General features: G+C 36.0%; 1 protein-coding gene across 2 annotated transcripts in view; it reads right to left on the bottom strand.

The window, feature by feature from the left end:
- Positions 1-3,334: 3,334 nt before the first annotated feature.
- EPRS1 (glutamyl-prolyl-tRNA synthetase 1) overlaps positions 3,335-18,069 on the bottom strand; it is a 41,118-nt gene continuing 26,383 nt past the window's right edge. For both annotated transcript variants that reach the window (XM_075042617.1, XM_075042618.1), the window contains 14 exons: positions 17,053-17,283; positions 16,469-16,734; positions 15,219-15,270; positions 14,153-14,362; positions 13,922-13,994; positions 13,067-13,146; positions 12,647-12,748; positions 11,244-11,399; positions 10,926-11,123; positions 10,400-10,573; positions 8,004-8,164; positions 6,935-7,013; positions 3,976-4,040; positions 3,335-3,703 (listed from right to left, as the gene is read on the bottom strand). In XM_075042617.1, the coding sequence (XP_074898718.1) occupies positions 3,553-3,703; positions 3,976-4,040; positions 6,935-7,013; positions 8,004-8,164; positions 10,400-10,573; positions 10,926-11,123; positions 11,244-11,399; positions 12,647-12,748; positions 13,067-13,146; positions 13,922-13,994; positions 14,153-14,362; positions 15,219-15,270; positions 16,469-16,734; positions 17,053-17,283 (1,998 nt within the window). In that variant the 3' untranslated portion in view covers positions 3,335-3,552. The remainder of the gene's footprint in view (positions 3,704-3,975; positions 4,041-6,934; positions 7,014-8,003; positions 8,165-10,399; positions 10,574-10,925; positions 11,124-11,243; positions 11,400-12,646; positions 12,749-13,066; positions 13,147-13,921; positions 13,995-14,152; positions 14,363-15,218; positions 15,271-16,468; positions 16,735-17,052; positions 17,284-18,069) is intronic.

The following is an 18,069-nucleotide window of genomic DNA, read 5'->3' as shown; positions in this document are numbered from 1 at the left end:
GAAATGGAGCAACGTTGGAGGCCATTTTCTAAATATGCAGCCAGTAGACATGGAAGCTGAGCCTTAACAATAAACCCAAAGTGCATTTTTTATTTCCCATTTAGAAAACCCTGCCTATCTCAAAATCCCAAAGTAATCCTCATACGCTTGCAAGGAAGAGATTTGGGGAAAGCACAACCAGAAGTTAAGGGGGAAATAAGAGCTGCAGAAGTCCTAGCTTGTACTTGGTGCCATTTCTGGAGCACAGTAAGAACCTGACGCAGTAACATTTTTTGTCACTCACTGTAGTACCTGTTGAGCTTTTAAGCGCACACATAGTTTATGCACACTCACAAACCACACTGAAGGAAACCTAGCTGCTAATAGCACACTAGGAAATATGGATGACAAGACCAGGTGCCTTCCTTGAAAAGTTTACAATCCAGTTTTTGTTTGAAATGCCCATCTGTATACATATACATACACAGTTAGTTACAAGATAAAACGGAAGGAAATTCCATGTGGTACAGCCATAGAGAGATAAGATAAAAATACTGATAACCTGAACTGACCAACTGTCCCTGCTGGCCTTAGACTTCCCAAGGTGAATTAACTTTAGGTTAAAAACTCAAATACCCACGCCTAATTTTCATTTATTCTTTTTGCTCACAGGGTTTCAACAGACAAAATATTTATGTTTAAAGTCCAGTTTGTTAGAAGCCTTGCCTGCCAACAGAGGTAATTTTTAACATTTGGTCATTTTTCTAACTACACGCTGCAGCTGCAACTTTTGAGGGTTTCTGCCCCCACCAGCTCCCCCTGCCATTTTAAGAAGACCACTAGCCCTAGCAGGATGAATTAGTAGAACTAATTACAACACTGAAACTGGTACTTGCTCTTCTTCCTCTTCATCATCTCCCACCTGTGTTACTACTTCTATTCCAGCTATTTCTATGGTGTTTTCTTCCTTCTTGTATTAAAGTAATTTTCAACTACTTAATTATTTTATTATCTGAACTACAGAGCATGAAAAGTGAGAATTGTTTTTCAAGAGTTATTCTCCTTTCAATGGGAACAGACCAAGGTCAAACTTCAGAGCTCTCAAAAGTCCTGCCTTACACAAGGTTTCCATTACCAAAACAAGAGCTAAACGTAGCATTCCCTATGCAGCAGAGCTAAAATGCTCAAGTATGCTCTATTTTGTCAATAAGGAGCAGCACCATTTTAAGGCAGTTCCCCGACATCCCACCTTACTATGTTATTTAACCCAAATTTATCAGTATACAACTGTAAGGACTAAGGAACACCAAGAGATTTGCAGTTCTATTATAAACACAAAGTAGTATCATTTAATCAACTGTAGTGGGTTATTTTGATTCATATACTTATTTTCCAGCAGACACAATCTACTAAGAGTCTGAAAGTTTTCATACTAGTATAATTAAGAGTATGGATGTTTCTTTAACGCTCTACAGATGGCTCAGATTGTGCTTCTGGTGTAAGGATACTTGACTTGGACTTGTCTCTCCCAGGCAGGCATTAGCCTCTCTGTGGAAGACCACCACAGAGATCTGCAGGTGAGTCATCCACATTCCAGACACTTCCAAGACCTACAATTATCAGGAATAAACATGCTGGGAAAAGAAAGGGGCGGGGGAGAGGGGGCATGAGAAAAAAAGTGCTGGCCTTCTGTGAAATCTCTGCCTTCAAACAAACCCATTTGTAAGTTGAGAGCAACTCATTTCTAAGAACAGTGTTGTCAACATGTTTACTCATTTGATCCAGTCAAGTGGTTGAAGGTTGGCTGTTTGTTCAAACTGATAAGGTTGCAGTACCTCTGAAGACCAGTCTTAGTTACCCATCACTTGAGGCTTGGAAAACGTCACTCTGGTATTAGTACTTACGCTCTTTCTTAAAGTATAATTCCAGTCAGTGTTACAAACAGCATACCAGGATAGAAAGACCTTAGGGCCACTCTTCTGGCATGTCAACTGAAAATGAAAGATGAATGTGTGCACTGATGTATCGTTCCCCAAATCCTTTGCTCATGACTACCCCTGACATGTTATCTATGTAGTGGGAAAACATCTAGACAGATGAATGCAAGATAGATGATTTTAAGATGCAACTGAAGCAAACCCTTCAGGACTAACCATCATCCAAGGAATATTTCAGAGAATTTCCAAGTGCCCAAGCACTCTGAGCAAGCTATTCTGAAATACTTAATTGTTTTTGCATTTTTCTGTGAAAAACTGGGGTATTATCACAAGGTGCATGATCCAAAACTGGACAGGCCACTGGTTCAAATTTAATATCAAAATTTTGACTAGGAAGGCTGACCACAGGAATCTGGGCAAAAGCAAACATTTCACATGCTTTCAAAAAGCAAAGAAGTGTGAAGATCTGGGAATAGCACTGTAAGTCTCCTGTATACTTAAAAGACTTTTAGACTATTGATGCTACATAAAAATAGGGTTTTAGAAACAGGCAGCTATGTAGTATTGTCCGAGGAAGAGTCTGGGGAGGATCTCACTGGTCCAACTTTTTAATTGCTAAGTTTCAACTCAACTCTTTTCAGGGATAGAAAAGACAGCCTTCAAGCATATGAGAGAAAAAAGTAACAAATTAAGCATATATCATCCAAAAGTTATTTTGTGCCAGGGCTATTTTTTTTTTTTTTTGAAAGTCAATCCTATGCTCAGAGTGGAAGTAATTTTAATTTTAAAATAATTCTGCAAATCTGCAATATCCAGCTTTCTCTGCTAAAGCAACACATAGTAAGTGCAGGAAAAGCAAAAGAGTTTTATGAAACATGTTATAGATATAACCACAGCCTAAAATCTTTAGCGTTGAAAATACCTCTCTTCAGATTGCTTTTGCATTACTCATTGCAGTATCACTGAGAAAGCTATAAATGCCAGTTTAAAAGATAAGAGAAACAGGGCTTTGCAAAATATCTGCAAGAAATGGCATTCACCTGCATCTTGCTAACAACGTGGCATTTAATCTAAGATAGCCTTTCAAACTCGTTTTACAATGGGGTGAAAATATCTCCTGAAAACCTGGCTCCAGAAGGATTTTTCAAAAAGGGTAGCATTCACCACACCTACAAGTTAGCAGCAAGTCTGTACTGAAAATTGAAAAATTTGAAGGCAAAATTAAAAGCAGATGTTTTACCTATAAAGTTTATGTCGGCACACTAAACTATACTGTAGAGTGTTTATGACATTCTCTCCAATCTTTCAGGCATTTTCTCAATGTACAAGAAAAAATATGCACCAAAACAGAAAAAAGGCATGAGCAAAGGATACCTATCGTCCCCATTGAGCAACACAGAAAAAAAACCCAAAGCATATTAGAGCTCACGATACATGTTTATTATTAGAGATGTTTACAGAAAAGTCTGTGAATTACTGCTAGCCTAAGACTGACAACTGGGGGGGTTCTATGGTTTATGGCTTTGTTTTTTGAATCATTTAAAAAGTCGCAAAACTGATTAAGTTTGGGGGCTATTTCAGTCTTATTAAAAAAAGTTCATCCACAGATAAAGAAGAAGGTGCTTTCACTAGTAATTTAGTAACTACGACCAAATAGGGTGTAAAACTTGGCAGGGTTTTTGCCGCAGACACATCTTGCCCCACACTGTAGTTCACGGAGAGGCTGAAAAGGTATGCAGAGGCTTTTTGCTCCCATGGAGGGGGCGCCAGGCTCAAGATCTTGATCCCTGAAATAAAAGCATACTCATAAATAAATACTCTTATTTAAAAGTAAAGGTGCAATAAAGTGTATTATACATAAAGTCTCAAAAGCACACAAATTAGTCTGAAAGTTTCAGAACTAAGGGAGTAAACATATTGAACTATGCAGGACAGCAACAGTCAAGGGTGAGGACTGTACATCAGTGTTATACCCAGAGGCATCTTACATTCCTGTTTTATATTCAAAACATTTTGATTTTGATCTTGGTAGACACTCTTCAGTTCAGTTATATTTTACCTGGCAGTGGTCTTCTTGATCCAATCCTCGCACTCAATTTCCCCACAAAAAGGGATTTGTACAATCTGAAGTGGACAAGAGGGGGGGAGAGAAAGAAAAAAACCAAAACAAAAAACAGTTATACATCTAAAAAAACCATCCTTGTCTCTGGAGGATTCCTAAATCTTAAGATCTCATATACACTCAAAGTGGGAAAAGTTCCAATTGCTACAATTAAATTTTAATAGCTCTTTCTCATCAGAGAAATAGATAAGCACAGTCATCCCTCCATAGCGCAGCATGGAAAAACCTACACAAACTCAAAGCAGCATTTAAATCAAGTCAGGGTGGTGATTTTTTTTTTTTTAATCCAATATATCTTCCATCTGTGTAAAGTATAAATACCGTTTTCTCCTGAAATACTCTGTTTTTCAGTAAAAGTTTAAAACTTTCAAACTGCAGAACAAATGCTTGCTTACATACTGCAAGACAGTGCTTTCCTAATGAAGTTTTGATTTTAATTTCTTTACTATGAATTTTCTTATTTTCTAAACAAGACAAGGACATACATATTTTAAGAAAACAGAATCGCCAACAGCACATTTTTCTTGGGGGCAGGGGGAAGTGGTGCCTATTTTCCTCCTGTTTCCTTCAGTTAGCTTAACTGAAGAAAATTGAGAAAGTAAAGTTGAAATGATTATCTCATACATTCTTCTCAGTACCACTCTTAGTTATTGTAGCAATATATAGTTTTATACTGCTACAAGTTTTATATTCCATTTTACTTATTTTTTTAGTTTTTAATGGACTTTCACAGTGAAAATTCTGTTTACTACTAAAAAGTAGTAGAGACCCCCTAACACACATTTGAACACTCATGTAATGCTAATAGCTGAGGGCAACAACAGCTACTAAATTCAGCCTTCACAGTCATTTTAATTCTATCCAAACTGTGAATAAGGTTTGCTCATCTGTATCTTTCTTTCGTCAAATGTGCATTCATAGTGCAAAATTCTCAATTTGCCTTAAACTGGAACATACCTTTACTAGACTTCACTTTATAGCTTCACTTTCTTGCAATTAAAAAAGGAACTATTACCACTCTATTATACTGCTTTTACATTAATCTTTTGTTAGTTAAATGAAACTTTCTTTAAATACCTGTGCAATTATTCTTAGAGTTTCAACTAAACTTTGCATGCAACTTAAAAGAACACAGAAGCAGTCTGCATTTTTAAAGAGCTAATAGTCTACACTGCAATTATAGTAAGGGGAAAACAGCAACAGGAATTAAGCAGGAGTACTTCAGCTTACAAATTTTCTTCTTAAACAGTAGTCAGTGCTAACACACTGTAATATCAAGAAATTACAGAATACATATGCTATAAAATTTTTTCCATACAACATATATAGGTAGAGAGTGAAACAAGTCATAAAATGACATACGTAATTTTTTTCAATTCAGATAGCCAATTATAATGATTTTATATTAACTAAGTACCAAACTGATGCAAGTATCCAACTTGGAATGTAAAAATATTTGTTCATATTTCCAAGTTTAAATACATTATAAACTAGATTATATTAGGGTTCTAAACATAATACAAATAGTTTAATTATCTTGGGCCTCTCTAGAATCTAGCTATACACAACAGTGAGTGTTGGACATTGAAGACCAGGTGGTTTACCCTCTCCATAGGCAGAGGGTATCATCTGGAACCTCTGCAGTTCGAAGAGAAGAAAGGGAGTTCTATAGTATTTCATCAAAATTAAAGGATAATAATTTACGTGCACGTACAAATACAGAATTAGCTTCACATTCCATTCCTGCTCTTGGAATGAGCTTGACTCCTGCATCTCTTAAGATTTTTTTAAGAGCTTATGTCTTCCTAAACTGTTTCTTTGTCTTGAAGACAGTCGAGCATAGTTTCAGAGTGCTTGTTTAATTCAGAAGTGAAAGATACATGATGGAACATCTTGAAATCTCTTGAAACTATTTTTGAAGTTAACAAAAGTAATATGAATTCTTGGCACCTGTGCATTTTCCATCAGAAATTTTGAAATTTTCAGAGTAGATCTAATTGGTACAGACCCCCCCCCCCATCTCACTTTATAAAATACATAGCCTTAATGATTGATCCTGGGGATCCTACTGCTTGAACACATTAATCTAAATACATGAACAATTTCACAAGCTGAGGCTTGTGACAGAATTTCAGGGTTAAGAATTTCTCTCAGTGGATCTCTGAAAAAGCAGCAGCAGCTCAATTCTCTACCGAAGACTTAATCTCTCATCTAAAATTCAAATACTTGGCCAAAACTTTGGATTTTTCACAGATCTCTGGATCAGTAGAGTTCAGTCAACCACATTCTGGGTTATTCTTACTACCAACCCAAGGAGGTTTCTGACTTGCAGCAATTCTCAATGAACCCAATGGCTTCTACTCAGGTCATAAAGGTAAAACTTCTTTGACGTAAACAGCATGTACTTTAAACTCTTACTTGGACCCTATTACAAGATTTGACAAGGTTTTTCGCTGTTTGCATTAGAATAATAACAGTAAGTTTATCTTAATCTGAATAAAATGCTCACATTAATCTCTCTGAAAAGCATTTTGTGATAAAAACGTAACACTTTAAATGGAAATTACCAAACTGCAGCATTGTAAGTCACTTCTTCAAGACACCCTGTCACCTCTGGCACAGGACTAGATTTTGAATGGTGGTAGCCTGAAACACCGTAGTTAGTAAATACGGTATTTTAGCAAAAGAAGCAATGTGTACCACAAATTTTGGGAAAGCTGATTTATTTTTGTGCAGCCCTACAGGAGAGGTTTCATCTGCTCGTGAGGGGAGAGTTCCATGAAAACCACAACAGTATTTATATATAAGCTTTGAAATTTCTAGCCCCCGATTATTTGTAAGGGACAGAAAGTGTGTGAAGGCACTTACCGGGACAGAATGAAGTAAATTTCCTTACCTTTCCTGAATCAAGCTCTTTTTGAAAGTCCTCCATAGTATTGGCCACCACCATATGACTTTTTAGGTCCTCAGAAGCTCTAAGAAAATAGAAAAAAAATTTGGTCAGGGCAGATTTATGCACATAACCTCACTGGCCAAATGAACTAAGTTTTCAGAGTCAGTCAAAACAAAAAGTTACAAGAGAAGCTATATATTCATTCAAATCTTCCTAATCAGGTTATGTCTTTCTACCAGTTCTGCCCTCAGATAAAATTTTGATTAATTGCTGATAGGGTGTTCTCCAGGTTGCTGCACATTTCACCATGTTAATTCACACTGTTGTGCATGTCAGTTCAACACTGACCACCTGTAGATAGAAACAGGTAAGTACTATAGATGTAGATTTTTCTTTTTTAATTATGTTCTAAATCTAAATAGAAAAATGCTTTTTAACTATGTAAAAATATTCAGCTTGTAAGCAACTTTGATCACCACAGAAGAAAGTAGGAAACTCATCTGCCATGGTGCTGGATCAGCACCCTGTTCTTTCTCAGTGTACTTACGAACAACAATTTGCAATGACAGACATGCAAGGGATTTTGGCACATGCAATAAATGCAAATAACAATTCCAAAAGCATTTGACTGCTTATAAGAAAACAGTCCTATGAAAGTCAATAGGATATAGGGTCTTAAAATACACTTCTGAACATAGAACTTCAACTACTGAAATTTCTTGGACAACTTTCTATCTCTCAAAATTCCCTACCAAAAGCATCTTTCAGGAATGAATCCTGTGCATTATTATCCCATGAACTATTTATGGTGTGTTTGTTTATTAATACTTCACATGAATTCATGGAAGTATTTTTAAAAATAAGTTCACAACCTTTAAAATTCTGTTTCATGAGCACAATAGGAAACTTCTATCACTGTATGTGAACAAGTTTCAGAGGCAGAAATGTCACAAACAGAAAGATGGGCCTAACCTGTCTTTCTCCACAGATGGAACAATAATGTAAGAAATTCTTCTGACAGGTAAAGGGCATCTGTGATTAACACAACCATTTACTGTACCTCTCAATTTACCTGTTGTAGAGGTTAGCATGGATCTCCTCCAAAATCTGCTTCAGTCGCTCTTCTGCTTCATGTTCAGAAAAGGTCAGCTTCTGTCCTGTGTCTCTTCTAACAGCTACAAACTGTTGGCTCTTCATGTCTCGTGGTCCCACTTCAACTCTGACTGGAACACCCTTCATTAAAAAAAGTTAGAAGTTGTGATAAAGAAGTCATTCTCAGAAGAGTTAGTTTTCTCTCTCCCTTTTTTTTCCCCTGAAGCCCAGTCTTAATATGGAATCCCTTTACACATTTAAGTTTCTTTGAAAAAAAATCAGCATATATTCCACTGCTTTTATGCATTTTTGTCTTTCCCATCCACACTCTCTTCATTTGTGCATTATACCTTGCTCCAACCTTGATTCAGTAGCTTGGAGACTGCATCTGTGCCAACATGCAAGTAATACTAAGACAGTTGAAACACAACTGAAACTACACTAAGACAGTTATCCCAGATAGTGCAAATCAGATTTTTAAAGTCTGAATGATTCGATAGTCATTTTAATGTTCTAGTTCATCCAATAACACCTTTTAATTATTTTTACAGAACACCTTGAACTGTATGAACAGCAAATAGCAAAAGTTCTGTTAAATATAGTCCTAATATCAACATTATTTGCATAGAATATTTGACTACAAACAGATAGTTCCTTTATTTATGTAAAGTTTTTATGCTTCATAAATTTTGGTGAGAAGAACCATGTAATTTGTCATCTCCCATATACCATCAGACAAAGTTTCCATTTTACTAGTCAATTAAGAGTTTGCTGAGTCTAATTTATTTTCTCTAAATCCTGCTAACGTGTGTCCCAAGTTGTACACATTGTTTCACAGGAAATGAAAAGAGTAAGTGCCAACGTATTTTGGTGAGTGGTTTTGTTGTTTTTTTGTTTCTTTTTACTCAAGGGAAATCTAATCAGTAAGCTAAAAAGCTAAAACCTAAAAACATTCTAAAGTGTTCAACAAATGAACAGGACAATCAGTGACGTTTACACAAGCTTTCCACGCATTTTGTGCTCTGTAATCTCTTGAAGTTCACAGCTTCCAAATGACTCCCTATATGCCCCCCCCATTTATGCTAAAAAGATGAATAATTTAGTAAAATCTGTCTGAAGGGTGAAATATCTACTCCTACTGCAAAGCTACATAAAAAGCTATTCAAAACTGTTATTAACAAGCAATTTAAACTGAACATTCTAGTTTATGACACACAAAAAAACTGTTTCCATGATTAAAACTCAGCAGAAAGTATCTAGTATTTCTAATTGTAATACTACTTTCCAGTGAAAGAAGGATGCCTAATGGTCATGTAGGAAGACTTCCTAAGAAAAAGCAATGGAACGAATACCAAACGTTATACAACAAGTACCAATGATTTGGTTCTTTTTGGACGTAATATCAGAAATCTGCTAAGCTGAAAAGTACATAAGGCAAAATACTTTCCAGTTCATTCTTGTATTTCTTACTCCACTACCCTCGTATTTTTTTTACCCTATGAAATTCCTTATCAGTACTCAGTAAAATGAGTGCACTTTGCCTGCAATCAGCCTGAAGATGCAGTTTATGTATTAAGCTGGACACACTAGTAGAATTTATAAAAAACATCAAGTTTGCCCTATGCTGTGCCTCCTTGATAAACCTAATTTTATTTAAAAAGTCTCCCAACATGGATTCATGGTATTGGAGCTTCATTTAAAAAAGATAAAAGGTTACACAGAAGGAAGAGAACTTGGACACAATGGGAACTTTCAACAACTCAGGGAGCTTCTATCATCTTACACTGAAAATTAACATATTGAAAATAATTTCAAATTCAGAACAAAAATATGATCCCATAACATCACTCAATACATTATTAAATTTCTAATTACCATTGTTTCATTCTGCTCATTATTTTTGTTTTACAAAAGCCTCTTATATTTGATGAAGCAGAACTGTTCCTCTCAACTATGTGAGGGGAACATGTTCATTTTGAAACAAAAAAAATTGTTCCTTTTTTTTGTTTACGCTGTACAGGTTTATCTTCTGTTCCACTGTGTGCAAAGAAGGCACTGTTGTGACCCTGGAGACACTTAAGTATTAGTACAAATTTTTAAACATGCATATAATCTGTACTATTAATTTCATTTTCTAGGTATATAAAGTGGAGACCTGGAAGTTCAAAAATCACCAATGACAGGCAAATCCTAGGAAACAGAGCAAGTCTCAGAAAACATCTTTTCTTCATTTATTAATGAAAGCGATCACTGATTATCAGGCAGCAATTCTTCATTTAAAAAAAATATTTGCCTTCAAATACAAGGCACACATAACACGCCTCATACATACCCCCCACAGATAAGCTTCAAAATACCTCCTGGAAAGAAATGTACCTTAAGTTCCCAGTGGTTGAACTTCCAACCAGGTGAATAGTTGTCTCTTAAATCAGCCCGTACACGGATATTAACACTAAGCAGCCTATTACGATATTCATTACATTTCTTCAATAAAGCCTCTTTGTCATCTTCAGAAAGGGAATTTGTGATACCACAGGGAATAATTACAACCTGCAATATAACATGACATGTACTTCGCATTATAAAAAAATTAGCTCCTAGTTATTATAAATACTTAAAACCAATATTGTGGCCCTATATCCCAGCAATTTCTTTCAAGTTCGCAGAAGTAAAGAATACGTTTTCCTTTTCATCTAAATGATACAGTCAAAATTATTTTAAATGGATGGACTATTAAAGGGAGCTTGCCTACCACAATGATTTGTAATAACTTTATACAGCACATTCTGTAATTAGACAGCTCCTATCCTATGTTAAGTCTTCCAGGTGCCCGATATGAAATGCTCATGAATTCCAAGACAGGAAAGGAAACAAAATGGTAGTTTAAGGCATTTTTACATACCTGAACACAGGCTACTCGAGGTGGAAGCACCAGTCCCATGTTATCTCCATGAATCATTGTCATTACACCAATAGTTCGAGTTGTAATGCCCCATGAATTCTGATAAGCAAACTGTTTTTCTCCTGGTTTCTTGGGATCTTCAAATACAATTTCAAACATCTTTGAGAAATTCTGCCCTAGATGATGTGATGTTGCTCCCTGAAGTAGTTGCACACAGAAAATTTCACTCAATGGAAAGTTAAGTCTATCAAGCATCAGTTTAAAGCTTTTATCTTACTGTATTTACTGAAAAAAAATATTCTTCTAATAGAGAAATACCTGGATAGCTCTTCCACTGGCAGATATAAATGCCTCTACAGTGGTTGTATAATCACCCCCAGCGAACTTCTCCTTCTCTGTTTTCCTCCCTTTCACAACAGGTATTGCTAGGAGATCTTCATACACTTGAGCATAGAGATCAAGTATCTGTATCACCTATGATGAACATACTGTTTTAAGAATTATGTAGTATTTTGCCATTTGCTAAATCCTGAAATATTTTTATATGCCAGAGTCTAAAATCTTAAAAATTTAACACTTTCTCAAGACTGTTTTTAAAAAATAAGATTTCTTCCATTACTTTAAATTTTGGGTGTTATTTTCTATGGATCAAATAGCAGCAACTATAAACTATGACAGAAAACAAGAAGAGTCACTGCAGAAATGTCAGTTCAATGGTTATATTGACTTCTAGCTTCCACCTAGAAGTCTGAACATCTGCTAAGTAAATAAACATATGCCATGATACTCAATGAAACATCCGTCTTTGGCAAAGGAAGTGTTAAAACTTCTAGCAGTTAACATGTGAACGCATTGTTTAGATTTTTAAGGAAAACAGATTTTTAAGGAAAGCATTCTTTATATAATCACACTCTTCAAACTCTCCATATTGTTTGAAGAGACTAAAGCCTCAAACATGGGTTACATCTGAGAAAAAAAATGGGTTCTAGTACACTTGATATTTTTCATGAGGGATCCCAAAGAAAAGGAGACAGATTTCTACGCGGTCCTAGTGTGGCAGGTACACCTGCCCTGACATGAAACTCTTTGACTGAAGGAAAAAAAAAACAACCCCCAAACTAGAAGTCGCAGTTTGGGGGTTGAGCCACCCAGCCCGCGTGGTGACTGTGGTCATGTACACATTTTGGCCAGTGACGACCATCCACGTACATGCTTTGGTCAAAAGGCAAGACCCCCAGCCAATGAAACACTTCAGCTGAAAGAAATTTCTCGACCGTTGACCATATATGACCACAGATCAGGTTCAACTAGGGTATGAATGGAGCCTCGCCAGAGGATAAATTGAGACAGTCCTCCTCGGAGCAGCAGGTCTGCAGTCAGGGACTCTCCCCTTGGGTTGGGATGCCGCCTAAGGAAACTCCTCAAGGTTGAGAGCCCTAATCTTTTAGGTGAGTGATATGTGCGTTTTTGGTCATCATCTCTAAAACTTAATAATTCTTAAGTCAGTTGTGCAGTATTAATCTCCCCTTACATCACTGAACCTGTGGTTTACTACTGTTGTTGGAGTTCTAAATGATTTTGGTTAAAGAATAAATTTCATTGAGTTTAACACCGTTTAATTTGATTGTGTGAGTCTCTGTGACACCTAGTAAAAAGATTTGTGTTACTATGGAGTAAGGTAACTTTCTGAAAGCAAAAGCAACAGTGCAATTGCTTTTTACCTCCTCTGCTGCTTCTTCATATGTTGCAAATGCTGTGTGACCCTCTTGCCAAAGGAACTCACGAGTGCGAAGGAAAGGCTGGGGATGTTTGAACTCCCAACGCTGGAGGGGGGAAATGAAAAAATTGAACACCAAGATTAACACTGAAGTGTCAAATTATTGTTAAAAATAATGTTTATAAATAAGTATTGGAAAATTCTGAATAAAGATAAGAAGTCAACTATTCACAGAATTCTACTTAAACTGACAAAGCATGTTTTATTAAAAACAGTAAGAAAAACAAATCACATAAACCACATTCACACTTTTACCATGAAATGTGTGCTGTGATCAGTATCATCGTGCCATGTCCACATAGAATAGTTGTCTTACAGTGCACTTATGATACAACAGTTACTCAGAAATTGCATACAGACGTACCACAACGTTGCACCACTGATTAAGCTTGATAGGAAGATCCCTGTGTGACTGCACCCACTTTGCATAGGCAGGATACATGACTGTAAAAAGAAAGCAGCTTTGGGTCTCTGCACAATACAGCCAGTTTATGCCAAACCTTTCTTTTTGCTACATATAAGCTTAACATTCTCTGCTGTGAGAACTATGCTTTTATATTTAATTCTCTTTAAAACACTTTTTTTGTCTTAACACATATTTTCACTGAAAGGAATACTTTCACTTCATCCTGTGTCTCTGCAATATAGCTTGCTTGCTGCTGGTCAAACTACAATCCAAAGCTTAATATGTAATGACATTTTGTTTGCATGTAAATACAGCTAGGTTCACAAATAGAAATTTCACTGGCCTCGAGATTTCAAGATACTATACCATATCTGAGTCAATTAAAAACTCAGCCAGCCTTAGGTCTTAAAAATGTTTGTTTAAATTACTCAGATGAAATTTTAGTAAAAGCCAGTTTCACAGCTATAGCCAAAGTACATACAAAACTGAAGTGAATTATGAGGTGAAGATATTTTCTTATAAACAATATAAAACAAACAACCAAACATGTTTTTCAGTCAAAGCAAGTCAGTCTTCAGGACATTCATGGAAAAATTCCTACAGTGTACATTTCCTAGAAAAGTCCATTTAAGGGAACATATAGTGCTGTGACACTTGCTATAAGCAGCAGTGAATTTAAGAAATTTTCATAAGGAGTTATAGAAAACATTCTAAAACATGGGTTTCCACTTTTCAAAAGGGACTCTTGTCTATCAGCTACACTATACCTGTAACTGTTTTCTTTACAGCCAAATTGCATGAAAAGAAGTCTACCTGTTTCACTTGTGGGACGTACAGCAATCGGTTCAGCCAGATCTGTTTTCCCAGATCTTGTGACCCAAGCAACCTAAATGAAGGAAAAAAAAAAAAAAAAAAAAAAGGAAAAAAAAAGGAAAAAAAAATTAAAAATCACAAGTTTGAAGAAAACCTTACTTTCATATTCGGCTGCAGACTAAGTTGTTGGGTTTTCTTGTACTCAGATTAAAACAAAGTTTTGAAGCATACCTCAGGAGCAAAGTCAGCAATATGAGTCTTCTCTTTCTCTAGGGCAGCCTGGGACACAAACATGGGGAAGTAACAGTTTTCCACTCCAAGTTTTTTGATCTCTGCATCGAAGAAGTTCTTGATAGCTTCCCAAATGGCATAAGCCCAAGGACGAAGAACATAACAGCCACTCACATCATAGTATTCAATCATCTCTGATTTTGTGATCACCTTTCAAAAGATTATTTAGATACTGAAGTTTCAATTTCATACACAAACAACATTCAGTAATTCAAGTGTGTGGCATGCAATTCAAGAAAAGTCTCCCATTTAAAAGTCGTTGTGTTCAAAAAGTTAGCAAAGATATGCTTTGTGATTGCTTTTGTTACCTATAATTAGAGAAAGTTAAGCAGGAACATTAAGTTTAATAATAGATCTGAATAAAGTAAACACTTAACTAAAATTGAATTTCATGAATCCAAGGAGACAGTAGCTAGCTTCCAAGAACCAACAAACTGCACTTTTGTAAGAAATGTCTCTAGCTCATGTCAGAAGAGATTTTTATTCCTTAGGGTATAGGGAAAAGTTATACTAGTAAGAGGAAATGTACACCACTGGTATCTATTTACAAGATTTCATAAGTAGGCTAGTCTAAACTAACCATCTTGACTCTTTCTGTTTTGAAACTCATAAGCCAGCAAACTCATTCAGTATCAAAAAATACTAACTTTGGTTACACATCATCTTGAGGTGGAATAAAACTTCCAAGCCTGTGAAATTCCTATCACTTCACTGAAGTTTTGCACTCTTAATGAAAGAGGAATTCATACATGAATTAAGAAAATCATATATATACACACACACACATATATATATAATGGGGGCTGAAATTTATTCAGCTCTTCAATCCAGGCACTTCTATTAAAGACCATGATAGCAATGTAAGAAATAGAAAAGAGCAAGTACTTTGCTTTGTATTTAAAAAAAACAACAAACAAACAGAAATACAATATAAGATATAAATCCAAATCAGATCTTGATTTATAGGAATGAAATAATTCTTTAATTCAAACTAATGTGCACTTACCTGAGAGAACCAGTCTGCAAGATTTTCTTCTTTTTTAGCTTCTAGACCCAGCCTATGGTATTAGAAAAGAACCAGATTTGTGCTGTACAGCATTTAGCATGCAACAGATTTTTTTAATTTTACTTCATAAAGTTAACTTTTCCCAAATTTTTTTCTGACAGTTCAGTATATATTGGCTAGTAGGAATTGCTAGTATTTCCTTACCTTGGCTATCAAGAGTGTTTCATAAAAACAGCTGTCTCTTTTCTACTTCTACCTTCTAATTCTCACCATGGTTGCATCAAAGAACCTTATAATGATGCATCAAAAAATGCAAGCACCTCCAATAAGAACCCAAGATTAACCAGACCTATGTGTAAGCTGTTTTACTCTTTATTTTAAAAATTTCTTACCTAGCTTGGCTACTATTTCAGGAAACATACGCAACTTGAATTCACCATTCATGTGAATGTCAGTCATACTGTTCAAGACAGAAAACTGACCCTACCATCAAAGTAAAGATTACGAGTAAAAAACCTAAAAGATTCTAAAGAAGGCTAAACTCACCAGACTCAAATGATGCTAGACAAAAGTAAAGTTTTTGTATCTCTATAAGCAGAGAAGTTTTAAGGGTGAAAAATCCATTTTTCTGGCATAATTTCTATACAAAATAACCACATCTCTGTCTTTAACATGTGATTTATGTATCTGAAACAGGAAATAAATAGTGCTGCATAATACATGCTGTGGAAAGACTTGTAAACTTTCAGGGTGGGAGCAGGAGAGGGGATGCACAGCAATGATCACTGGAGAGTTCCACCATCAACAGCAGCAGTGCCTTGCTCTGGGTTGGCCTGCATACTTCTTATGGTACTCGCAGTAAATATTTTGGAAACTCTGGTACAATGACATAAGCATAAGGGCTTTTTTTCCTCCAGGGTTCATACTGAGCAAGATACAGCAGCACATTTGCAGAAGCAAATAACGAAGCATAGCAAGTTCTTAGTAACAGTGACAGTAACAGAGTAGGTATGCTGCTTTATGCTTTCTACAGGCTAGGCAGAATTTTTCTCAGTAGGATGCTGAGGTACAGCTGACACTAAATAAACTTTGGTAACTTGCTTTTGCTTGATCCTAAATATGAAAATGAACACAGTTATTTTGCAAATGTCCATACTTTCAAGTGAAATGAGAAACCTGTAAAACTCTAAATCTGAAAAGAGGTAAACAGTTGCGGTTTCTAGCAAATAGATTAAAGATCGCATCTTTACCTGGTTTGTTTTTTAGGGCCTTGACCCTCTCCTGATCCATTTGAGGAGAGCTCATTACCACTCTGTCCTTGCAAAGGTTCTTTTTTTGGGCCATCATTTTGCTTCTGTTGCTTACTCTGCTTTTCAGACTTATTCTCCTTCTCTTTCTTCTTCTTGTCTTTGTCATCAGTGCCACTAGCAGAAATTGGTTTATAGTCAACTCCTGCAACAGACTTATACTGGGCCTTCAACTGAAGAAGTTCCTTAACAGCTGCATCTATCTTTTCCTTGAAGAACAACAAAAAAGATAAATTCATACAGAAATCACAGGAATAAAATGGCCTTATCAAAAAAATAAAATGGATCTATGTATGAGATTGTGGACATCCACACAGTGTTGGGGGGAAAATCTGCAAAAGCCAATACTTAAATGCATTAACATTTTAAGGACCATATCTCACAGGAATAATTTTAAAAGTACATTTCAGATCTCAGAATTCAAATGCTGCCTACATACATTTCTAATTCCCATAATCACACTGAATTTAAAATACAATTTTAGATTTAAATACATATTGCATTTTTATATTACAGTATGCTTTTACCTTTTCTGCTTTTTCTGATTTCAATTTCCTAACTTCGTCTCCTTGAAGAGCTACTTTGCTAAACAGGGCTTTAGCTTCAGGTGTGTCTGGACCACTGGGTACTGTGTTTGATGCCTGAGGCAAAGCACCTTGGGATACTGCTGGATGTCCTGGCTTGTAGTCCTCCCCAGTCTTTTCCTTGTAGTCAGCTTTTAGAGAAAGAAGGAGTTTTACTGCTTCATCTATTTCATCCTATATGGAGGACAAATAGCAAGATGTATTGGTGAGAATTAAAGAGAGAACTGACAAGAAGCATTGATCTTCAAGCTAAGAAAATAAAATTTCCATCTAGCAATAAACAGTGCTTCATAATTATGAGACGACTCAAGTAATAGCTCTTCCCCAAGCAACAGGAATATGTTTGAGAGCTGTCACATTGTACCAGAATGTTCCCCTAGCCCACCTGGCCAGCTATAACCCATTAATAATTGCAACAGAATCTACACTGAAAAATACAATAAACTGTTTTAGAAAAGTGCTTTTTTTTAAAAAAAAACAACCCACAAACCAAAACAAAAAAACCAACTCGACAACAAAACCAATTCTGCAAGGTAGAAATATAGGCAGAAAAAACCCAGCAGCTCCTGAAAACATATAGGTTTGTCTCATATACTTTTCCACAACTATCACTGAATTTGTAAAGTTTTGAAAAGTCTTGCTATTGTTGCAGCACACTGGATACTTTTATCTTCACTTGTCCCAAATATAGCAAGAAAAAGTAAAATACATTTAAAACTTCTGCAGGGTTGACATCTGCCATCTTGTGCCTATTTATCTAGATGTGAGAGGCTGAATTTCTAATTTACATCTCAGAGTCAAGACAGTATCCAGCATCAGAGTAGCCTTGTGTGGCATTATCAGACCAAACAAGTTTGATAGCTAAGCTATGACCCAGACATAAGGGAATTTGATCCTTACTTGGTAAAAGGTTTCCCCCCAGTGGCAAAATGTGGTAAGAATTACACTTGCTTACTCAAT

This window comes from Buteo buteo, chromosome 12 (assembly GCF_964188355.1).
Source record: "Buteo buteo chromosome 12, bButBut1.hap1.1, whole genome shotgun sequence".
Lineage (NCBI taxonomy): Eukaryota > Metazoa > Chordata > Aves > Accipitriformes > Accipitridae > Buteo > Buteo buteo.
The sequence above is the reverse complement of the archived record's forward strand: the minus strand, read 5'-3'. Positions and strand labels throughout refer to the sequence as shown.